At 42.7% G+C, this 19,159-nt stretch overlaps 1 protein-coding gene across 1 annotated transcript in view; it reads left to right on the plus strand.

Annotated features, from left to right (window-relative positions):
* LOC106571159 (protein eva-1 homolog A) overlaps positions 1-19,159 on the plus strand; it is a 171,405-nt gene that overhangs the window by 26,372 nt on the left and 125,874 nt on the right. Inside the window, exon 2 of the mRNA XM_014143899.2 lies at positions 16,804-17,027. Within this exon, the coding sequence (XP_013999374.1) occupies positions 16,804-17,027 (224 nt within the window). The remainder of the gene's footprint in view (positions 1-16,803; positions 17,028-19,159) is intronic.

The following is a 19,159-nucleotide window of genomic DNA, read 5'->3' on the forward strand; positions in this document are numbered from 1 at the left end:
GCCTGGAGGGACTGTCACAATCGCATCTACAGTATTGGCTACTCAAAAATGACATGGACAAATAAATAGCCCTCTGTTTAGTCAATCTGACGATGGGGCATGGAGTTCCCAACCTCTGTGCCGTAAACCAGTATCTGTCCGTAGAGAGTTTACTACTGGGCCATCTGGCTACCTACAGTAGGGGATAGAAGTCTTGAGTCGGGGTAGAGGTGTATGCCTAGATGCCACGGAGGGGTGCTGTGTTTGGGGAAATGTTCTAGACTGCCGGAGTGTCTCTGGGAAACAGTTGGAACAGTCAGGCCTGTGTTGTTGTTTGTCTCTAGACTAGACTGTGCTTATGGCTTCAGCTGTCCTCAGACTCAGTCAGGCTCCACTCTCCCTTATAGGGAAGGACAGGAGGGGCAAAAGGGCACGGGAGTTCCACTACAACCATTACATAAAAAAATTGTCGGATAACCAGAAAATAGATTTGTTGTCTGAATTGACAGTTAAAAAATCACAATGTCAAACAATTACTCCGATCAGAATTCTCTCTCAAATGTCTGATCTAGGCCAATGGCCAAAGTCTTTTTTTTTTTATAGTGGAGACTCAGGTGTCTTGTTGTAGAAGCCCAATTTTTTTTTCTTCTCCCTATTAGCATAACGGCCGTCGTTAGAGAAAGACCAAGGTGCAGCGGAGGATGTGTTCATCTTGAATGAATTTGAATACAAAAGAGAACACTACAAAAATGAACAAAAGACGCCAGCAAAACAGTCCTGTTAGGAAATACTCTAAACAGAAACAATCACCCACCAAACCCCAAAGGAAAAACATGCTCCTTATGTGTGACTCCCAATTAGCAACAACGAACTACAGCTGTGCCTGATTGGGAGCCACACACGGCCCAAAACAAAGAAATACAAAAACATAGAAAAATGAACATAGAACGTCCACCCAATGTAACACCCTGGCCTAACCAAAATAAAGAACAAAAACCCCTCTCTATGGCCAGGGCGTTACAATTTGATATGAATATTACTTGTCCTATTAAGCCACTTCCAGTGTAATGTATGCTAGATTTCTTCTGCCGCACTATTTCATTTTTTAAATAATTTTTCCTTTATTTAACTAGGCAAGTCAGTTGAGAACAAAGTCTTATTTACAATGACGGCCTACCCCGGCCAAACCCTAACCAGGATGACACTGGGCCAATTGTACGCCGCCCTATGGGACTCTCAATCACAGCCGGTTGTGATACAGCCTGGAATCAAACCAGGGTCTGTAGTGACACCTCTACCACTGAGATGCAGTGCCTTAGACCGCTGCGCAACTCGGGAGCCCCCACGATCAAACAATGAATGAATCTAACAGAGTTCTAGGTTGTTTCAGAAAGTTTGAAGTTGTTTTTTAATAACCCCAAAAACATGGGAGGCCTAAGGTAATAATGAGAGAGAAGAAACAACAGGGGCTGCAGGTAGCCTAGCGGTTAGAGTGTTGTGCCAGTAACCAAAAGGGTGCTGGTTCGAATCCCTGAGCCAACTAGGTGGAAACATCTGCTGCTGTGCCCTTGCGCAAGGCATATAACCCTTATTGCTCCTGTAAGCCACTCTGGATAAGAGTGTCTGCTAAAATGTAAAAGCAAGATATAAAAATCTATTATTTTTTTTTATAACAAACCTTATAATTGAGCAATGCATTATAAAACAGAAATGATGCAGGCATCCAAGGCCAGCAAAAAAATCCTTCCTTGTTGTAGCGAACCAAATGACCGAAAGCCTAATCCTACTAACTGAACTATCATAAAGACAAATTAATATTATGAAGAATATTTTCCAAACTATTCTAGTAGTGTTTCATGTCCTAAGGTTGCAGCTTTAAAATGGAAATATGAAAGTTTCCATCTATGCTATTCTCATTCACAGATTTATTTTGAATTTACAAATATTTCAGGCCACAAGAAGTAACATTTAGCAAACAATACCAAGATGTAGAAATCAAATGAGGAGTCGAAAGAACACTGAGCTGAGGAAAGTTTATGAAAGAAATGCATAGTTGGCCTAGACCTATTTCCATGTTACTCTAGCAATGTGCAACCTACCTACAATACATATAGTTGCCTAGGCCTCATAAGAGAGAGGAGGAGGAGGAGAAAAACATGTAAATCAGTGTATAATGATCCAGTTGTGAGGACAGCAGAGTTGCTCTGCAGCCATGATGATTTACACCCCATCACAAGACACAAAGCCAGCGAGCCTCGTTGACTGTGTCCCTCCCTCCATCTGCAGTCTTTGAGAGAGAGAGAGAGAGGTTCCCTTCATTCACTCTTTAATCTGTAACCGTTCACATTCCCACATATCTCCCTAATTCACTTGTTTGTACAGTATATACAGGTTAAGTAAGCTCTGATTACCGGACTGTAAAAGGGAAATTGTGGTTTAACCCCTGATACCGGACTGTAAAAGGGAAATTGTGGTTTAACCCCTGATACCGGACTGTAAAAGGGAAATTGTGGTTTAAGCCCTGATACCGGACTGTAAAAGGGAAATTGTGGTTTAACCCCTGATACCGGACTGTAAAAGGGAAATTGTGGTTTAACCCCTGATACCGGACTGTAAAAGGGAAATTGTGGTTTAACCCCTGATACTGGACTGTAAAAGGGAAATTGTGGTTTAACCCCTGATACCGGACTGTAAAAGGGAAATTGTGGTTTAACCCCTGATACCGGACTGTAAAAGGGAAATTGTGGTTTAACCCCTGATACAGGACTGTAAAAGGGAAATTGTGGTTTAACCCCTGATACCGGACTTTAAAAGGGAAATTGTGGTTTCACCCATTTGGAGACACAGGAAAATGCTTTGGAAGTGCCCAGGAGGGAATTGGGAGGGTCAAATAGTAACTCACTCACTCACCAGTGAGTAGGCGGGTTGCCTGGATCGTCTGTGGCCCTTACTGGAGGTTTAGTGTAGAAGCAAGGCTCAGGGTCTGCCATACCAAACTATAGTCCACTTTTTCAGTTATTAATGCCATGCAAGGTTCAACCTCATGTGAGTAAGCCCCCTCAGCTGATCCCTACACACATCTGTGGTTGGATGGGAGGGATGTGTGTGTGCGAGAGAAATAAGTGTGTGTGCACGTGGGGGAATCAGGAGTGGATTGGAGGGTGGGCATAAGCCAACCCAAATCAACACCCCCTACCTCGTGAGCTAGAACCATTTATTCTGTCACTATACACATAAACACAAACTAACACACCACACATTATTGGTGGCTGTCTTGTGTCAATGAAACCATGAGATCAGCCTCAGGAACTGTACAAAACTAATCCAGAATGTGGCCACTCTGGCCACGGTGGAACTAGCCTCACTGGTGTATAGTAAGTAGTAGTAGCAGAAATAATAGTAATAGAAATAGCAGCAGTAGTAGCAGTAGTAGTAGAAGTAGCAGTAGTAGTAGTAGTAGAAATAGCAGCAGTAACAGTAGTGGTAGTAGAAATAGTAGTAGCAGTAGTAGTAGAAATGACAGTAGTAGTAGCAGCAGTAGTAGCAGTAGTAGTAGTAGTGGTAGTAGAAATAGCAGCAATAGCAGTAGTAGTAGAAATAGCAGTAGTAGTAGTAGTAGTAGTAAAAATAGTAGTAGTAGTAGCAGTAGTAGAAATAGCAGTAGTAGCAGTAGTAGAAATAGCAGCAGTAACAGTAGTAGCAGTAGTAGAAATAGCAGCAGTAACAGTAGTAGTAGTAGCAGTAGTAGAAATAGCAGTAGTAGTAGTAGTAGCAGCAGTAGTAGAAGTGGTAGTAGAAATAGCAGCAATAGCAGTAGTAGTAGCAGTAGTAGTAAAAATAGCAGCAATAGCAGTAGTAGTAGCAGTAGTAGTAAAAATAGTAGTAGTAGTAGTAGCAGTAGTAGAAATAGCAGCAGTAACAGTAGTAGTAGTAGCAGTAGTAGAAATAGCAGCAGTAACAGTAGTAGTAGTAGCAGTAGCAGTAGTAGAAATAGCAGCAGCAGTAGTAGTAGTAGAAATAGCAGCAGTAACAGTAGTAGTAGGAGCAGCAGTAGTAGAAATAGTAGCAGTAGTAGAAATAGCAGCAGTAACAGTAGTAGCAGTAGTAGAAATAGCAGAAGTAGTAGTAGCAGTAGTAGTAGCAGTAGTAGAAATATCAGCAATAACAGTAGTAGTAGAAGCAGTAGCAGTAGTAGTAGTAGTAGTAGTATTAGAAGCAGTAGCAGTAACAGTATTAGAAATAGCAGCAGTAACAGTAGTAGTAGTGGTAGTAGAAATAGCAGCAATAGCAGTAGTAGTAGCAGTAGTAGTAAAAATAGTAGTAGTAGTAGTAGCAGTAGTAGAAATAGCAGCAGTAACAGTAGTAGTAGTAGCAGTAGTAGAAATAGCAGCAGTAACAGTAGTAGTAGTAGCAGTAGCAGTAGTAGAAATAGCAGCAGCAGTAGTAGTAGAAATAGCAGCAGTAACAGTAGTAGTAGGAGCAGCAGTAGTAGAAATAGCAGCAGTAGTAGCAGTAGTAGAAATAGCAGCAGTAACAGTAGTAGCAGTAGTAGAAATAGCAGAAGTAGTAGTAGCAGTAGTAGTAGCAGTAGTAGAAATATCAGCAATAACAGTAGTAGTAGAAGCAGTAGCAGTAGTAGTAGTAGTAGTAGTATTAGAAGCAGTAGCAGTAACAGTATTAGAAATAGCAGCAGTAACAGTAGTAGTAGTGGTAGTAGAAATAGCAGCAATAGCAGTAGTAGTAGCAGTAGTAGTAGAAATAGCAGTAGTAGTAGTAGTAGTAAAAATAGTAGTAGCAGTAGTAGTAGTAGTAGTAGTAGTAGTAGTAGTAGTAGTAGCAGTAGTAGTAGAGATTGCAGCAGTAACAGTAGAAATAGCAGCAGTAACAGTAGTAGCAGTAGCAGTAGTAGAAATAGCAGCAGCAGTACTAGTAGAAATAGCAGCAGTAACAGTAGTAGTAGGAGCAGCAGTAGTAGAAATAGCAGTAGTAGTAGGAGCAGTAGTAGAAATAGCAGAAGTAGTAGTAGCAGTAGTAGAAATATCAGCAATAACAGTAGTAGTAGAAGCAGTAGCAGTAGTAGTAGTAGTATTAGAAGCAGTAGCAGTAACAGTAGTAGAAATAGCAGCAGTAACAGTAGTAGTAGTGGTAGTAGAAATAGCAGCAATAGCAGTAGTAGTAGCAGTAGTAGTAGAAGTAGTAGTAGTAGTAAAAATAGTAGTAGCAGTAGTAGAAATAGCAGCAGTAGTAGTAGTAGCAGCAGTAGTAGAAATAGCAGCAATAACAGTAGTAGTAGCAGTAGTAGTAGAGATTGCAGCAGTAACAGTAGTAGCAGTAGTAGAAATAGCAGTAGTAGTAGCAGTAGCAGTAGTAGAAATAGCAGCAGTAACAGTAGAAGTAGTAGAAATGGCAGCAGTAACAGTAGTGGTAGTAGAAATAGCAGCAGTAACAGTAGTAGTAGTAGTAGAAATAGCAGCAGTAACATTTGTAGTAGTAGTGGTGGTAGTAGTAGATATAGCAGTAGTTACAGTAGTAGTAGTAGTAGTAGTAGAAATAGCAGCAGTAACAGTAGTAGTAGTAGAAATAGCAGTAGTAGTGGTAGTAGAAATAGCAGCAGTAACAGTAGTGGTAGTAGAAATAGCAGCAGTAACATTTGTAGTAGTGTTGGTGGTAGTAGTAGAAATAGCAGTAGTTACAGTAGTAGTAGTAGTAGAAATAGCAGCAGTAACAGTAGTAGTAGTAGAAATAGCAGCAGTAACAGTAGTAGTAGTAGTAGAAATAGCAGCAGCAACAGTAGTAGTAGTAGTAGTAGAAATAGCAGCAGTAACAGTAGTAGTAGTAGTAGTAGAAATAGCAGCAGTAACAGTAGTGGTAGTAGAAATAGCAGCAGTAACATTTGTAGTAGTAGTAGTGGTGGTAGTAGTAGATATAGCAGTAGTTACAGTAGTAGTAGTAGTAGAAATAGCAGTAGTAGTGGTAGTAGAAATAGCAGCAGTAACAGTAGTGGTAGTAGAAATAGCAGCAGTAACATTTGTAGTAGTATTGGTGGTATTAGTAGATATAGCAGTAGTTACAGTAGTAGTAGTAGAAATTGCAGCAGTAACAGTAGTAGTAGTAGAAATAGCAGTAGTAACAGTAGTGGTAGTAGTGGTAGTAGAAATAGCAGCAGTTACAGTAGTGGTAGTAGAAATAGCAGCAGTAACAGTTGTGGTAGTAGAAATAGCAGCAGTAACATTTGTAGTGGTATTGGTGGTAGTAGTAGAAGTAGTAGTAGCAGTAGTAGTAGTTGTAGAAATAGCAGTAGTTACAGTAGTAGTAGTAGAAATAGCAGTAGTTACAGTAGTAGTAGTAGTAGTAGAAATAGCAGCAGTAACAGTGGTAGTAGAAATAGCAGCAGTTACAGTAGTAGTAGAAGTGGTAGTAGTAGAAATTGCAGCTGTTACAGTGGTAGTAGAAGTAGCAGCAGAAACAGTTGTAGTGGTATTTGAAATAGTAGTAGTAACAGTAGTGGTAGTAGAAATAGCAGCAGTAACAGTTGTAGTAGTATTGGTAGTAGTAGAAATAGCAGTAGTTACAGTAGTAGTGGTAGTAGAAGCAGTAGTAGTAGAAGTGGTAGTAGTAGAAATAGCAGTAGTTACAGTAGTAGAAATGGCAATAGTTACAGTAGTAGTAGTAGTAGTAGTAGAAATAGCAGCATTAACAGTAGTAGAAATAGCAGCATTAACAGTAGTAGAAATAGCAGCAGTAACAGTTGTGGTAGTAGAAATAGCAGCAGTAACTGTAGTAGTAGTAGAAATAGCAGCAGTAACAGTAGTAGTAGTGGTAGTAGAAATAGCAGCAGTAACAGTTGTAGTAGTAGAAATAGCAGCAGTAACAGTAGTAGTATTAGTGGTAGTAGAAATAGCAGCTGTTACAGTAGTAGTAGCAGCAGAAACTGTTGTAGTAGTAGAAATAGCAGTAGTTACAGTAGTAGTAGTAGTATAAATAGCAGCAGTAACAGTAGTATTAGTGGTAGTAGAAATAGCAGCAGTTACAGTAGCAGTAGTAGAAATAGCAGTGGTAGTGGTAATAGTAGAAATAGCAGCTGTTACAGTAGTAGTAGACGTAGCAGCAGAAACTGTTGTGGTAGTTGAAGTAGTAGTAGTAGTAACAGTAGTGGTAGTAGAAATAGCAGCAGTAACAGTAGTAGTATTAGTGGTAGTAGAAATAGCAGCTGTTACAGTAGTAGTAGACGTAGCAGCAGAAACTGTTGTAGTAGTAGAAATAGCAGTAGTTACAGTAGTAGTAGTAGTATAAATAGCAGCAGTAACAGTAGTAGTATTAGTGGTAGTAGAAATAGCAGCAGTAACAGTTGTAGTAGTAGAAATAGCAGCAGTAACAGTAGTAGTATTAGTGGTAGTAGAAATAGCAGCTGTTACAGTAGTAGTAGCAGCAGAAACTGTTGTAGTAGTAGAAATAGCAGTAGTTACAGTAGTAGTAGTAGTATAAATAGCAGCAGTAACAGTAGTATTAGTGGTAGTAGAAATAGCAGCAGTTACAGTAGCAGTAGTAGAAATAGCAGTGGTAGTGGTAATAGTAGAAATAGCAGCTGTTACAGTAGTAGTAGACGTAGCAGCAGAAACTGTTGTGGTAGTTGAAGTAGTAGTAGTAGTAACAGTAGTGGTAGTAGAAATAGCAGCAGTAACAGTAGTAGTATTAGTGGTAGTAGAAATAGCAGCTGTTACAGTAGTAGTAGACGTAGCAGCAGAAACTGTTGTAGTAGTAGAAATAGCAGTAGTTACAGTAGTAGTAGTAGTATAAATAGCAGCAGTAACAGTAGTAGTATTAGTGGTAGTAGAAATAGCAGCAGTTACAGTAGCAGTAGTAGAAATAGCAGTGGTAGTGGTAGTAGTAGAAATAGCAGCTGTTACAGTAGTAGTAGACGTAGCAGCAGAAACTGTTGTGGTAGTTGAAATAGTAGTAGTAGTAGTAGCAGTAACAGTAGTAGCAGCAGTAGTTGCATTGTCTATATATACAGGACCATTGAATGTATTAATTATCACAAATCATTTGTGATTAACAACATAATTCCATCCTATTGAAATGAATGTGAATGTAGAATCTCTCCGATATTCTGGTCTGTTGGAGTCCCATATCATCTCCCCCTCCATACACTTCATGAACCTGTCAGCCTGTCTATGTTTAGATAACCTAAACCAATACACTCCTACTTAATCACACAGGAGTGTAGTTTACCTAACCTTACACTTAGTGCTGGAGGGGATAGCAGTGCATGGGGAGTTATGACCACAGTATGATTCAGGAGCTCTGCAGCCCAGACATGGGTCTATTTCATTTCCACAAAATGTAGCAAAATGTTTTATTGGACAGGTTTTGGTAGTCTCTCCTTGTTTCAGTTTGTTTTCTTCCATTTGATGCCTAATGAATATGATTGAAGTGTTAATGTTTTTAAACATGATCATGAATTTGGATGTTATATAATCAAACATCTGTATTCTAGATTAAAAAGAAAAGAAAAGCCAGTTAGGGATGGGGCCAAGCTCTGTAAGGCTGGTTCTGTGGCCAATGGATAGAACCATGGTCAGGGACTAATTACTAACAAGGCCTAAAGCCACCGGCCCTTGTGGCCTTTCTACTGCCACATCTCTTTCTCTCTCTCTCACTCTTTCTCTCCCTCTCGTGTAAATGCCTAATGCACCAAGATGATAACCTTATAATCTATTCTCACAACAACAACAAAACAATCTGAAAAAACGATGCTTATCCCTTCAACTATCCCTTTAAGATGTATATTAATTATGTTGTATGTCATTTTTGGGGTGGTAAAATGTTTCGCAATGTTTGATACTGTGTGCTCTATGAAGTTGTTGCTTGAGGAACATGCATTATTGACTGTTTTATTGAGTACTAAAGTCAACCATATGATAAAATCTTACTAGTACCCTGTTATCAGTGCTGCATTAATCCTCTGTAGCAGAGAACCCAGCAGAGTGTCTACTGCATAGGTTACTTTTGAGCTGAGTTCTCCAATGGGAAACAGTGGCATCTTTCAAACAGAGGAGAAAGCCCTGAGTAGAGAGTAATACCTAGCCTAGCAGGCAGACAGTGCAGTTAGAGACATCCCTCACTCCCTCCCTGCCTCCCCACCACACCACTGCTCATACCAGAGAGCACATCTCTATGCATTCCAGCTTGTAGCTGACACCTCTGCATAGTGGAGGGACAGCCAGGGATTTTGCAATGTGTCCTGCTGTTGTTTTTTTAATTAGTTGATCATATTTGACTTTTTTACATTCGGACACACATATGTAGTAAACAATCTATGCACACCTCTCTCTTGCTTTCTTTCTCTCTCTCACACACACACCCACATCACACACACCCACCGACCCACACCACACCACACCACACCGCAGGCAAGGGGATATATTGGCCTACACACACTCTCCCCTCATATTTACTCTCTGAGCTGAATCATGAGGAAAGCATGGATTCAACATCTCTTTGGACCTGCTGTAGGACCGCATCTAATCAGTGAGTCCTGAACAGGAAGTCTCTGTGTGATTGGCTGGGGGGTAGGAACCCATGTTGACACAACACAGTGGTTTGTCCCTAATCTCAGCCTTACCTGACCCCTCTAACGCCGGGGTTAGGCCGCGGGGCCATCACATAACCGCAAATGAGGAACTAATTACCTCCTTGGGTTTTCAGCGTTGTGATAGGCTTATGGGGATGGAAGATCACATGACGTGGTGGAAGCCCAATTACGGTTAATCCCTGTCACATGACTTGGGGGTTATGACATGGTGTGTTATGAGGGGAAGCTACAACTCTGCACCAGCTATTTTAGGGCTGGTTAAGTTGTCATGCCCCATGCATATGATATGCCCAGACTACCTGCTTGTGTACACAATTCATGCATTATATATCTTGTGAATTGACCTGGAGTCATTTGCTTACCGGTATCCTGCAGATGACTGGATTGAGGATGTCGTTCCGTTGCATATGTAAATGTCGCTGGTTTATTAAGCTACCATGATGAGTAGTAGCCTTGCCTGAGAAACTGAAGACTTGCCTTAGCTCCCAGACCTGATGATTTTACCTCAGACTGCGAACACACACAGGATGTTGAGGTAAAGTCAAGCCCTGGACCTCCTCTCCTTCTTCACCCCACATAACCACCATCATTGATAACCTCCTCTCCTTCCTCACCCCACATAACCACCATCATTGATAACCTCCTCTCCTTCCTCACCCCACATAACCACCATCATTGATAACCTCCTCTCCTTCCTCACCCCACATAACCACCATCATTGATAACCTCCTCTCCTTCCTCACCCCACATAACCACCATCATTCATAACCTCCTCTCCTTCCCCACCCCACATAACCACCATCATTCATAACCTCCTCGCCTTCCTCACCCCACATAACCACCATCATTCATAATGGGCTTGGTGCTTTTGTGAAGGAGAACTCCCGAGTGGCACAGCGGTCTAAGGCACTGCATCTCAGTGCTAGAGGCATCACTACAGACCCTGGTTCGATTCCAGGCTATATCACAACCGGCCGTGATTGTGAGTCCCATAGGGTGGCGCACAATAGGCCCAGTATCGTCCGGGTTAGGGTTTGGCAGGGGTAGGCCGTCATTGCAAATAAGACATTTATTTATGTTTTAATCTAGAGAAGGAGTTAGGATGGCCCCAAATGAAAAAGGAGAGAGAGATGTGTGTCTGTGTTTCCCCCCCGGTGGCATTGTCCAGGCTGTCCCTCAGAGCGACGCATGTCATTGGCTACCTGGTTTACACAGGTGTCTTAACCCCGCCTGATTGTTAGTCATGAAAGGGGGCGTCAATCAACAGGTGGAGGGTTAACAGAGGGGGGTGGAACAATACGTACAAAAAGTGGAAAAGTGCTCCGGGGGCGTTTATGAGATAATCTGTTTGCTTTTACCCACAATCCCACAGGACAAGATGGAGGAAGGTGTTGCAGTGTGTCTTGTGGTTCAGAAACAGTTGCTTAAGGAACGAGTAAAAAACTGTTTAGTTAGTAACCCACCCCTTCACCTTTGAGAAAGTCCTTTACCAGTTGTCAAAACTGCTTGAAATAACTAAATTGCGTCCAGTTCCGGTTACAAACTGTTTGCAAATGCAAAGGTGTAATTTCAACTAGATTTTCCTGCTGGGTTGTTGGATAAAGTCTGGATATTTCTTGTTAGTGTTGGTGTGACTTGTACTTTATCGTTTCATTCCTCTGTTTGTCCCTCTCCCTCTCACTTGTCCCTCACATGCATGGTAGTTGCCACAGTTTCCATGTGGCACCCAGCTCAGTGGCAGGAGGGGTATAGGGCTGGCAGTGCACATGCTCTATCATGGTTTTGGCCTGGGTCCAGGACAAGGCCTAATACTCAGACCAAATAGACGTGTCTTATGCTCAGTGGGCAAAACCGGTTACAATAACATCAGACTGACGTCATGGTCAGGTTGTAGTCTGAATGTAAAAGGACGTTTTTTAGACTGTTTAGCATCCAGAAAAAGACGCCTTTACCTGGTTGTATCAGCCACTTAAACAAGACAACAATCACGATATGACGTCTTTCCAGGCGCCTTGATTTCTTCATGGAGAACTCCGTTCAATAGGTCTTTATTTTCCCTGAAGGGCTAAAAAATGTCTTTAAATGGTTGTAATCTGACATTGTATATCAGAAAAATACTTTTGCCCGCTGGGTAACTGTGGAGAAGAATGAGTTCAGTGTAAGGTTGTGTTCGTTGCCACGGCAGCCACCCTGGTTGTGTTGTTGTTTGTGTGTGTGGTCCTGTCAGGGGAAATGCCAAGTTCACCCGCTCTGGAATGCAGCAGACAGGGCTATGCCAGCAGGTGTGTGTGTGTGTGTGTGTGTGTGTGTGTGAAGTTACTTAGTTCCAAGTGTGTGCACTTCAGACCAGGCTAACTTAGCTTTGCGTTTTATGATCAAAGAGGTCGTTCTATACCTGACTCTGCAAAGCTCTCTGGCCTTAAAAGGCATCGCCATTAAAGCTTAAGTAGCTTACTGTAATAGTTAAAAGCATTGAAGTCAAATTTTCCTGCTTTCATTTTTTTTAGATAAGGCAGTGTCAATAGAACAGTGAAAGAACAGAGGCTGCGCTGGGCACCACTGTTGTCTAATTATGTCCCGGTGTTGACTCTTTCAGCTATCCGAGTTTCATGACCACACTCTATGGAACTACTGCACTGTTAGAGGTAACCATGGTAAAAAGGTGTGTGTGTGTGTGTGTGTGTGTCACTGTGTATGGAAACAGTTCCTACTTCCTCTAATGTACCTGTAGTGTTTGCGAAGCACTCAACAGTGGAAACATTTGACATATTGATGTTGAGCTGGCTGAATCAAACTGGTAATTTTTTTTTACCTTAATTTTCCAAGCAAAGTTTTGTACCAATGGATTGCTTACAGCCTTAAAATGGCTCCTTGTTTTGGATAAAGACAATTTGATTTTATGAATTTTTCACATGCGCCGAATGCAAAAGGTATGGACTTTACTGTGAAATACTTACTTACGAGCCCTTTCCCAATAATGCAAAGTAAAACATTTTTTTTAAAGGAAATAGTAACACAATAAAATAACAATAAGAAGATTATACAAGGAGTACCGGTACCGAGTCAATGTGCAGGGGTACGAGATAGTTGAGGTAATAGAGTTGAAGTCAGAAGTTTAAATACACCTTACCCAAATACATTTAAACTCAGTTTTTCACAATTTCTGACATTTAGTCCTAGTAAATATTCCCTCTTAGGTCAGTTAGGATCACCACTTTATTTGAAGAATGTGAAATGTCAGAATAATAGTAGAGATAATGATTTATTTCAGCTTTTATTTCTTTCATCACATTCCCCATGGGTCAAAGTTTACATACACATTTACATTTTTGTCATTTAGCAGATGCTCTTATCTGGAGCGACTTACAGTAGTGAGTGCATACATTTCATAAATGATTCCCACTGGTCCCCCGTGGGAATCGAACCCACAACCCTGGCGTTGCAAACACCATGCTCTACCAACTGAGCCACACAGGACCCCACACGGGACCAAATACACTCAATTAGTATTTGGTAGCATTGCCTTTAAATTGTTTAACTTGGGTCAAATGTTTCGGGTAGCCTTCCACAAGCTTCCCACAATAAGTTGGGTCAATTCTGGCCCATTCCTCCTGACAGAGCTGGTGTAACTGAGTCAGGTTTGTACGCCTCTTTGCTTGCACACGCTTTTCAGTTCTGCCCACAAATTTTCTATAGGATTGAGGTCAGGGCTTTGTGATGGCCACTCCAATACCTTGACTTTGTTGTCCTTAATCCATTTTGCCACAACAACACATTTTTCTACCTCATGATGCCATCTATTTTGTGAAGTGCACCAGTCCCTCCTGCAACAAAGCACCCCCACAACATGATGCTGCCACCCCCATGCTTCACGGTTGGGGTGGTGTTCTTCGGCATGCAAGCGTCCCCCTTTTCCCTCCAAACATAACGATGGTCATTATGGCCAAACAGTTCTATTTTTGTTTCATCAGACCAGAGGACATTTCTCCAAAAAGTACGAAATTGGTCCCCATGTGCAGTTGCAAACCGTAGTTTGCCTTGTAATGTCGGTTTTGGAGCAGTGGCTTCTTCTTTGCTGAGCGGCCTTTCAGGTTATGTCGACATAGGACTCGTTTTACTGTGGATATAGATACTTTTGTACCTGTTTCCTCCAGCATCTTCACAAGGTCCTTTGCTGTTGTTCTGGGATTGATTTGCCCTTTTCGCACCAAAGTACGTTCATCTCTAGGAGACAGAACGCGTCTCCTTCCTGAGCGGTATGGCGGCTGCGTGGTCCCATATGGTGTTCAACTTGTGTACTATTGTTTGTACAGATGAACGGGGTACCTTGTGGAGGTCTACCATTTTTTTCTGAGGTCTTGGCTGAGTTCTTTTGATTTTCCCATGATGTCAAGCAAAGAGGCACTGAGTTTGAAGGTAGGCCTTAAAATACATCCACAGGTACACCTCCAATTGACTCAAACGATGTCAGTTAGCCTATCAGAAGCTTCTAAAGCCATGACATAATTTTCTGGAATTTTCCAAGCTGTTTAAAGGCCCAGTCAACTTAGTGTATGTTAATTTCTGACCCACTGGAATAGTGATACAGTGAATTATAAGTGAAATAATCTGTCTGTAAACAATTGTTGGAAAAATTACTTGTGTCATGCACAAAGTAGATGTCCTAACCAACTTGCCAAAACTATAGTTTGTTAACAAGAAATTTGTGGAGTGGTTGAAAAACTAGTTTTAATGATTCCAACCTAAGTTTACGTAAACTTCCGACTTCAGCTGTATGTACATGTAGGTAGGGGTAAAGGTGACTAGGCAATCAAGGTAGACAATAAACAGAGTAGCAGCAGCGTGTGTGTGTCTTCTGTATGTTAGCGTATGTAGTGTGTGGGCATGTGTGCTTTGGATTGTCAGTGTAGGATGTGTGACTGTTTGGGTAGAGTCCAGTGAGTGTGCATAGAGACGGTGCAAGCGAGTGGCTGACTTGGGTGGCTGGAGTCTTTAACAATTTTTAGGGTCTACCTCTGACACCACCTGGTATACATGTCTTGGATGGCTGGGAGCTCGGCCCCAGTGATGTACTGGGCCGTATGACCTACCCTCTGTCGCAACCTTATTAGTTGCCATACCAAGCAGTGATGAATCCAGTCAAGATGCTCTCAATGGTGCAGCTGTAGAGCTTTTTGAGGATCTGAGGGCCCATGTCAAATCTTTTTACTCCATCGTCCATGTTATATGTTTCGTTAACACTTTTTTCAAAGTAATTTGTCATAAGCTGACACGAACAGTCATGACTGCTTATGACTGCTTATGATAGATGATAAGATCATCGGTATGATAGTTTTATCTAGCCCTTATGGTCGATGGGTTCAAGTAAAGTGGAACATGGGTTTCAAACCTTATTATGGCACAGGGCCTGTATTGAAAACACTTCCCTACTGCCAATAGGCCGATTTCTATTCCAAATGGCAACCTATTCCCTATACAGGGCACTACATTCACCAGAGCCCAATGGAACCCTATTTCCCAAATATTGCACTATGGAACACTATTCCCCATATAGGGCACTACTTTCGACCAGAGCTCTATGGAACCCTATTCCCCATATAGGGCACTGCTTTTGACCAGAGATCCTTGGGACCTGGTCAACAGTAGTGCAATATTCAGAGAATAGGGTATCACTTGAGACTCAGCTTCTGTTTATCTTGACAACTTTTGTCCTGAATGTTCCTCTGCCAGCTGTCAATCACTTGGCTGAATAGTTTCACAAAGAAGGAGGGAAAAAGACACCATATGACAAAGCAGTGCTCCCTCTTTTATCTCCACTCTCCTTCTCGCAGGCAGGAATGTTAATGCTGCTGGTTCTTTGTGATGGGGTTCAGTTCTCCTGACTGACTGACTGACAGGCTGGTGGCTCACAATGACAGAGAATGCTGGCTAACACCGTAATTAGCTATAGCATTCAAAGAGACAGTCTAGACCTGTGAGGTTTCAAGTAAAATAACATTACAAGTGTTTTATGATTGTTTCCCAATAGGCCTATTTCTGTTTTTTCTTTTTTTAAATAGACTTTTTAAATATGGAATGCAGTTCAAAACATGGTGGTTGGCTAACTGACACCGAGTCCGAGAAGAGACTCCCTAACGCTAACAAACAAAGGGCTTACCGATGGAGACAGGGTGAGACAAACTCAGGGTTAGCAGACTTAGCACTAGCGCAGGTTAGCTTAGCGAGGGCTTTAGCTCAAGCCTAGGAAGCTCAGATAGCTTTAAATGCTGGGTCTGTTCTTTAGATATGCCTGGAGGCTAACAATGCTAACAGCTAATGACGCTAGGGCCAGGACTTTTAGCGTCTGTGTAGTGCTGTGGTATTCTAGGCCCGGAGCCATGGTTTTTGATATGGTTAAGTGAAGGCAGTCGTTTTGTCAGGGCTTGTTGATGTGTAACATGACTAATGGACCATGGAAACAGGGGGCTCTTCCACAGAAGCTTCCTACTATCTAGACACAAAACCACTTATGCGACCAAATTGGCGCTGCCTCCCTTGACAGGGTGTGTCTGTGTTAACGAACAAAAACAAAATATAGCGCAGATAAGACAACACGCTAGCTCTCTCAATATGACATCATCACCATGAAATTAGGGATTAAATTAAAGGAAGGAGGAGAGTGTTTCTTCCAAGGTGGTCCAACCCAGGCAAGACAAAGCAAAGCTTGCCAGACTGTGTGTGTGATTGGCATTGCTGATTGCATTATTATCCAGTATGTGTTGTGTTCCTCTTTGATGCCAATTGACTGAGATAGAACTGCTGCAGCCGTGTGCCACACATTCTAAGTAAAAGTCTTTCAGGATTCAACACACCCATGGCTTTGTCCATTTGAACATCCTGGGGACTGTGTGTGTGTGTTTCTTTATACTGGGGAGGTGGAGGAGTGAAATGTCTCCTATTCAGATAATCTTTGTTTGTAGTGAATGATCTCCTATTCATAGTGTCTTTTGTTTGTAGTATGATTTTAGGCTTTGCATTCCAGATTGTCTTTAATGCAGTCACGCTGCACTGAGGATCAGATCCCACAACACCTGTAGATGTGATTAGCATCTCAGGAAATACACATTGACATGATACAGCAATCTGCTGAAAAGATTACCTGGAACACCACTTAAGAGTTGATGGACTGTAAATAGGTGTAGGTGTGCAGCTGTTTTCGTGGTAACCATGGTGTTTTTCTCATCTCCTAGGTTACCTGTCCAAAGTGTTGAGGAACTACACCGAGCAGGCGTGCGACGGCGACTTCCTGTCGGTCCGCTGCCCGCCCCGCACCACCATCACCGTCCAATCGGCTTTCTACGGCAGGAAAGGCCCCTCCCACCCCCAGCAGTGCCCGTCCTACCAGAGATACACCCTTGTAGGGACACACCCACTGGAGGATGACACATATTGTTACATGTCCACTGCACTACAGGTAACCATACACACCCCATGTACTTTAATGCTCCTCTCTGCCACGTCAGTCGACAGCCTAGCCACCGGGACAGTCCAGGGGTTCCCAGCCCATCAATGGCTCGATCTCTCTGGCCCCCCCCTTTAGTCAGATCAGGGCTCATATCCATAAAGCATCTCAGAAAAGGAGTGCTGATTTAGGATCACTTTTAGCTATTAGATCACAATGAATAGGAATGGAAGGACAGGGAGAACCAGATCCTATTATTTTATTTAACTAGGCAAGTCAGTTAAGAACAAATTCTTATTTACAATGACAGCCCAGGAACAGTGGGTTAACTGCCTTGTTCAGGGGCAGAACGACAGATTTTTACCTTGTTAGCTCGGGGATTCAATCTAGCAACCTTTCAGTTACTGGCCCAACGCTCTAACCACTAGGCTACCTGCTCTAACCACTAGGCTTCTTGCTCTAACCACTAGGCTACCTGCTCTAACCGCTAGGATGCCAGCTCTAACCGCTAGGCTGCCAGCTCTAACCGCTAGGCTGCCTGCTCTAACCGCTAGGCTGCCTGCTCTAACCGCTAGGCTGCCTGCTCTAACCGCTAGGCTGCCTGCTCTAACCGCTAGGCTACCTGCTCTAATCGCTAGGCTACCTGCTCTAACCGCTAGGCTACCTGCTCTAACCGCTAGGCTACCTGCTCTAATCGCTAGGCTACCTGCTCTAATCGCTAGGCTACCTGCTCTAATCGCTAGGCTACCTGCTCTAACCGCTAGGCTACCTGCCACCTCATCTTAGATCAGTACTCTGGGATGCTTTTTGAATACAGACCCATGCCTTTGAAACTAGCTATAATGCTCTGGGAATTTCAGAGAAGGTTGCACCCTTCTCACTTTCTCATGTATTCCCTCCCCCTTATGGATCCTCATTCACCACATCCCTCCCTCCATCTCAACAGAGCCTGTCGTTGTTTGGCACCTAAAGCCGTCTGACAAACTTCCAGAAAGAAAAAGCCTCCACACAACAAGGGTTAAAACCCAGGCAATGCCAATGCCGCCACCGCTGATTGCGTAACGCTTTGTGTGAGAATGTTTTCCGGCAAGTGACACACTTTAAGGAGAAGGCATGGAGAGGCAGTCCCAGCCAGCCCTGCTACACAAAGCCGTTTCATTGAGTCTTTGCCACGACATCCCCATCTTAAATTGATTGGGGGTGCAACGAATAGACTGAAGGCCTCCTTTTGTGTGGGGGGTACACACACACACCCACTCCTGTCCTTTCAGAGTTCTGTTGCCCTCGTCTCCCTCCCACTTTATCTCAAAATAGCTGAATGACGATCGTGAGCGCTAAGCTTCAGATCTAGAGAAGGTGCCCAAATGAGAGAAACCAATCCAGAGGCCCTCAGTTGCAATCACTTGGTACTAGAGTGTAGCAACTTTGCTCAATGCAATTCTTGTCTGTTCCAACAACATCTCGAAAGAAACAATTGATGTGATGGTAGCAGTTTTAATCCCGATATCAAAAGCTTTAATATAAAGAGCTTTGAAGACCGGTAGATACGAAATCACAAGCTTCTGTACTTTTTCCCATATCCTATCCCTGGCCATTATGTCTCCTTAATGACGCGTGATGACATGACATAAACGTCAGCGTGCTTGAGATTTATGATCTGGCAGCTTCGGCAGCAGTACACATATGCCAGGAGAACACTGGGAGGTTGTCTTCTACACGCCAGAACTCTGGGAGGTTGTCTTCTACACACAGGAACAACATTGGGAGGTTGTCTTCTACACTCCAGAACTCTGGGAGGTTGTCTTCTACACGCCAGAACACTGGGAGGTTGTCTTCTACACGCCAGAAATCTGGGAGGTTGTCTTCTACATACCAGAACAACACTGGGAGGTTGTCTTCTACACACCAGAACAACTCTGGGAGGTTGACTTCTACACACCAGAACACTGGGAGGTTGTCTTCTACACGCCAGAACACTGGGAGGTTGTCTTCTACACTCCAGAACTCTGGGAGGTTGTCTTCTACACTCCAGAACTCTGGGAGGTTGTCTTCTACACTCCAGAACTCTGGGAGGTTGTCTTCTACATACCAGAACAACACTGGGAGGTTGTCTTCTACATACCAGAACACTGGGAGGTTGACTT

The sequence above is a fragment of the Salmo salar genome, chromosome 15, assembly GCF_965601325.2.
Source record: "Salmo salar chromosome 15, fSalSal1, whole genome shotgun sequence".
Taxonomy (NCBI): Eukaryota; Metazoa; Chordata; class Actinopteri; order Salmoniformes; family Salmonidae; genus Salmo; species Salmo salar.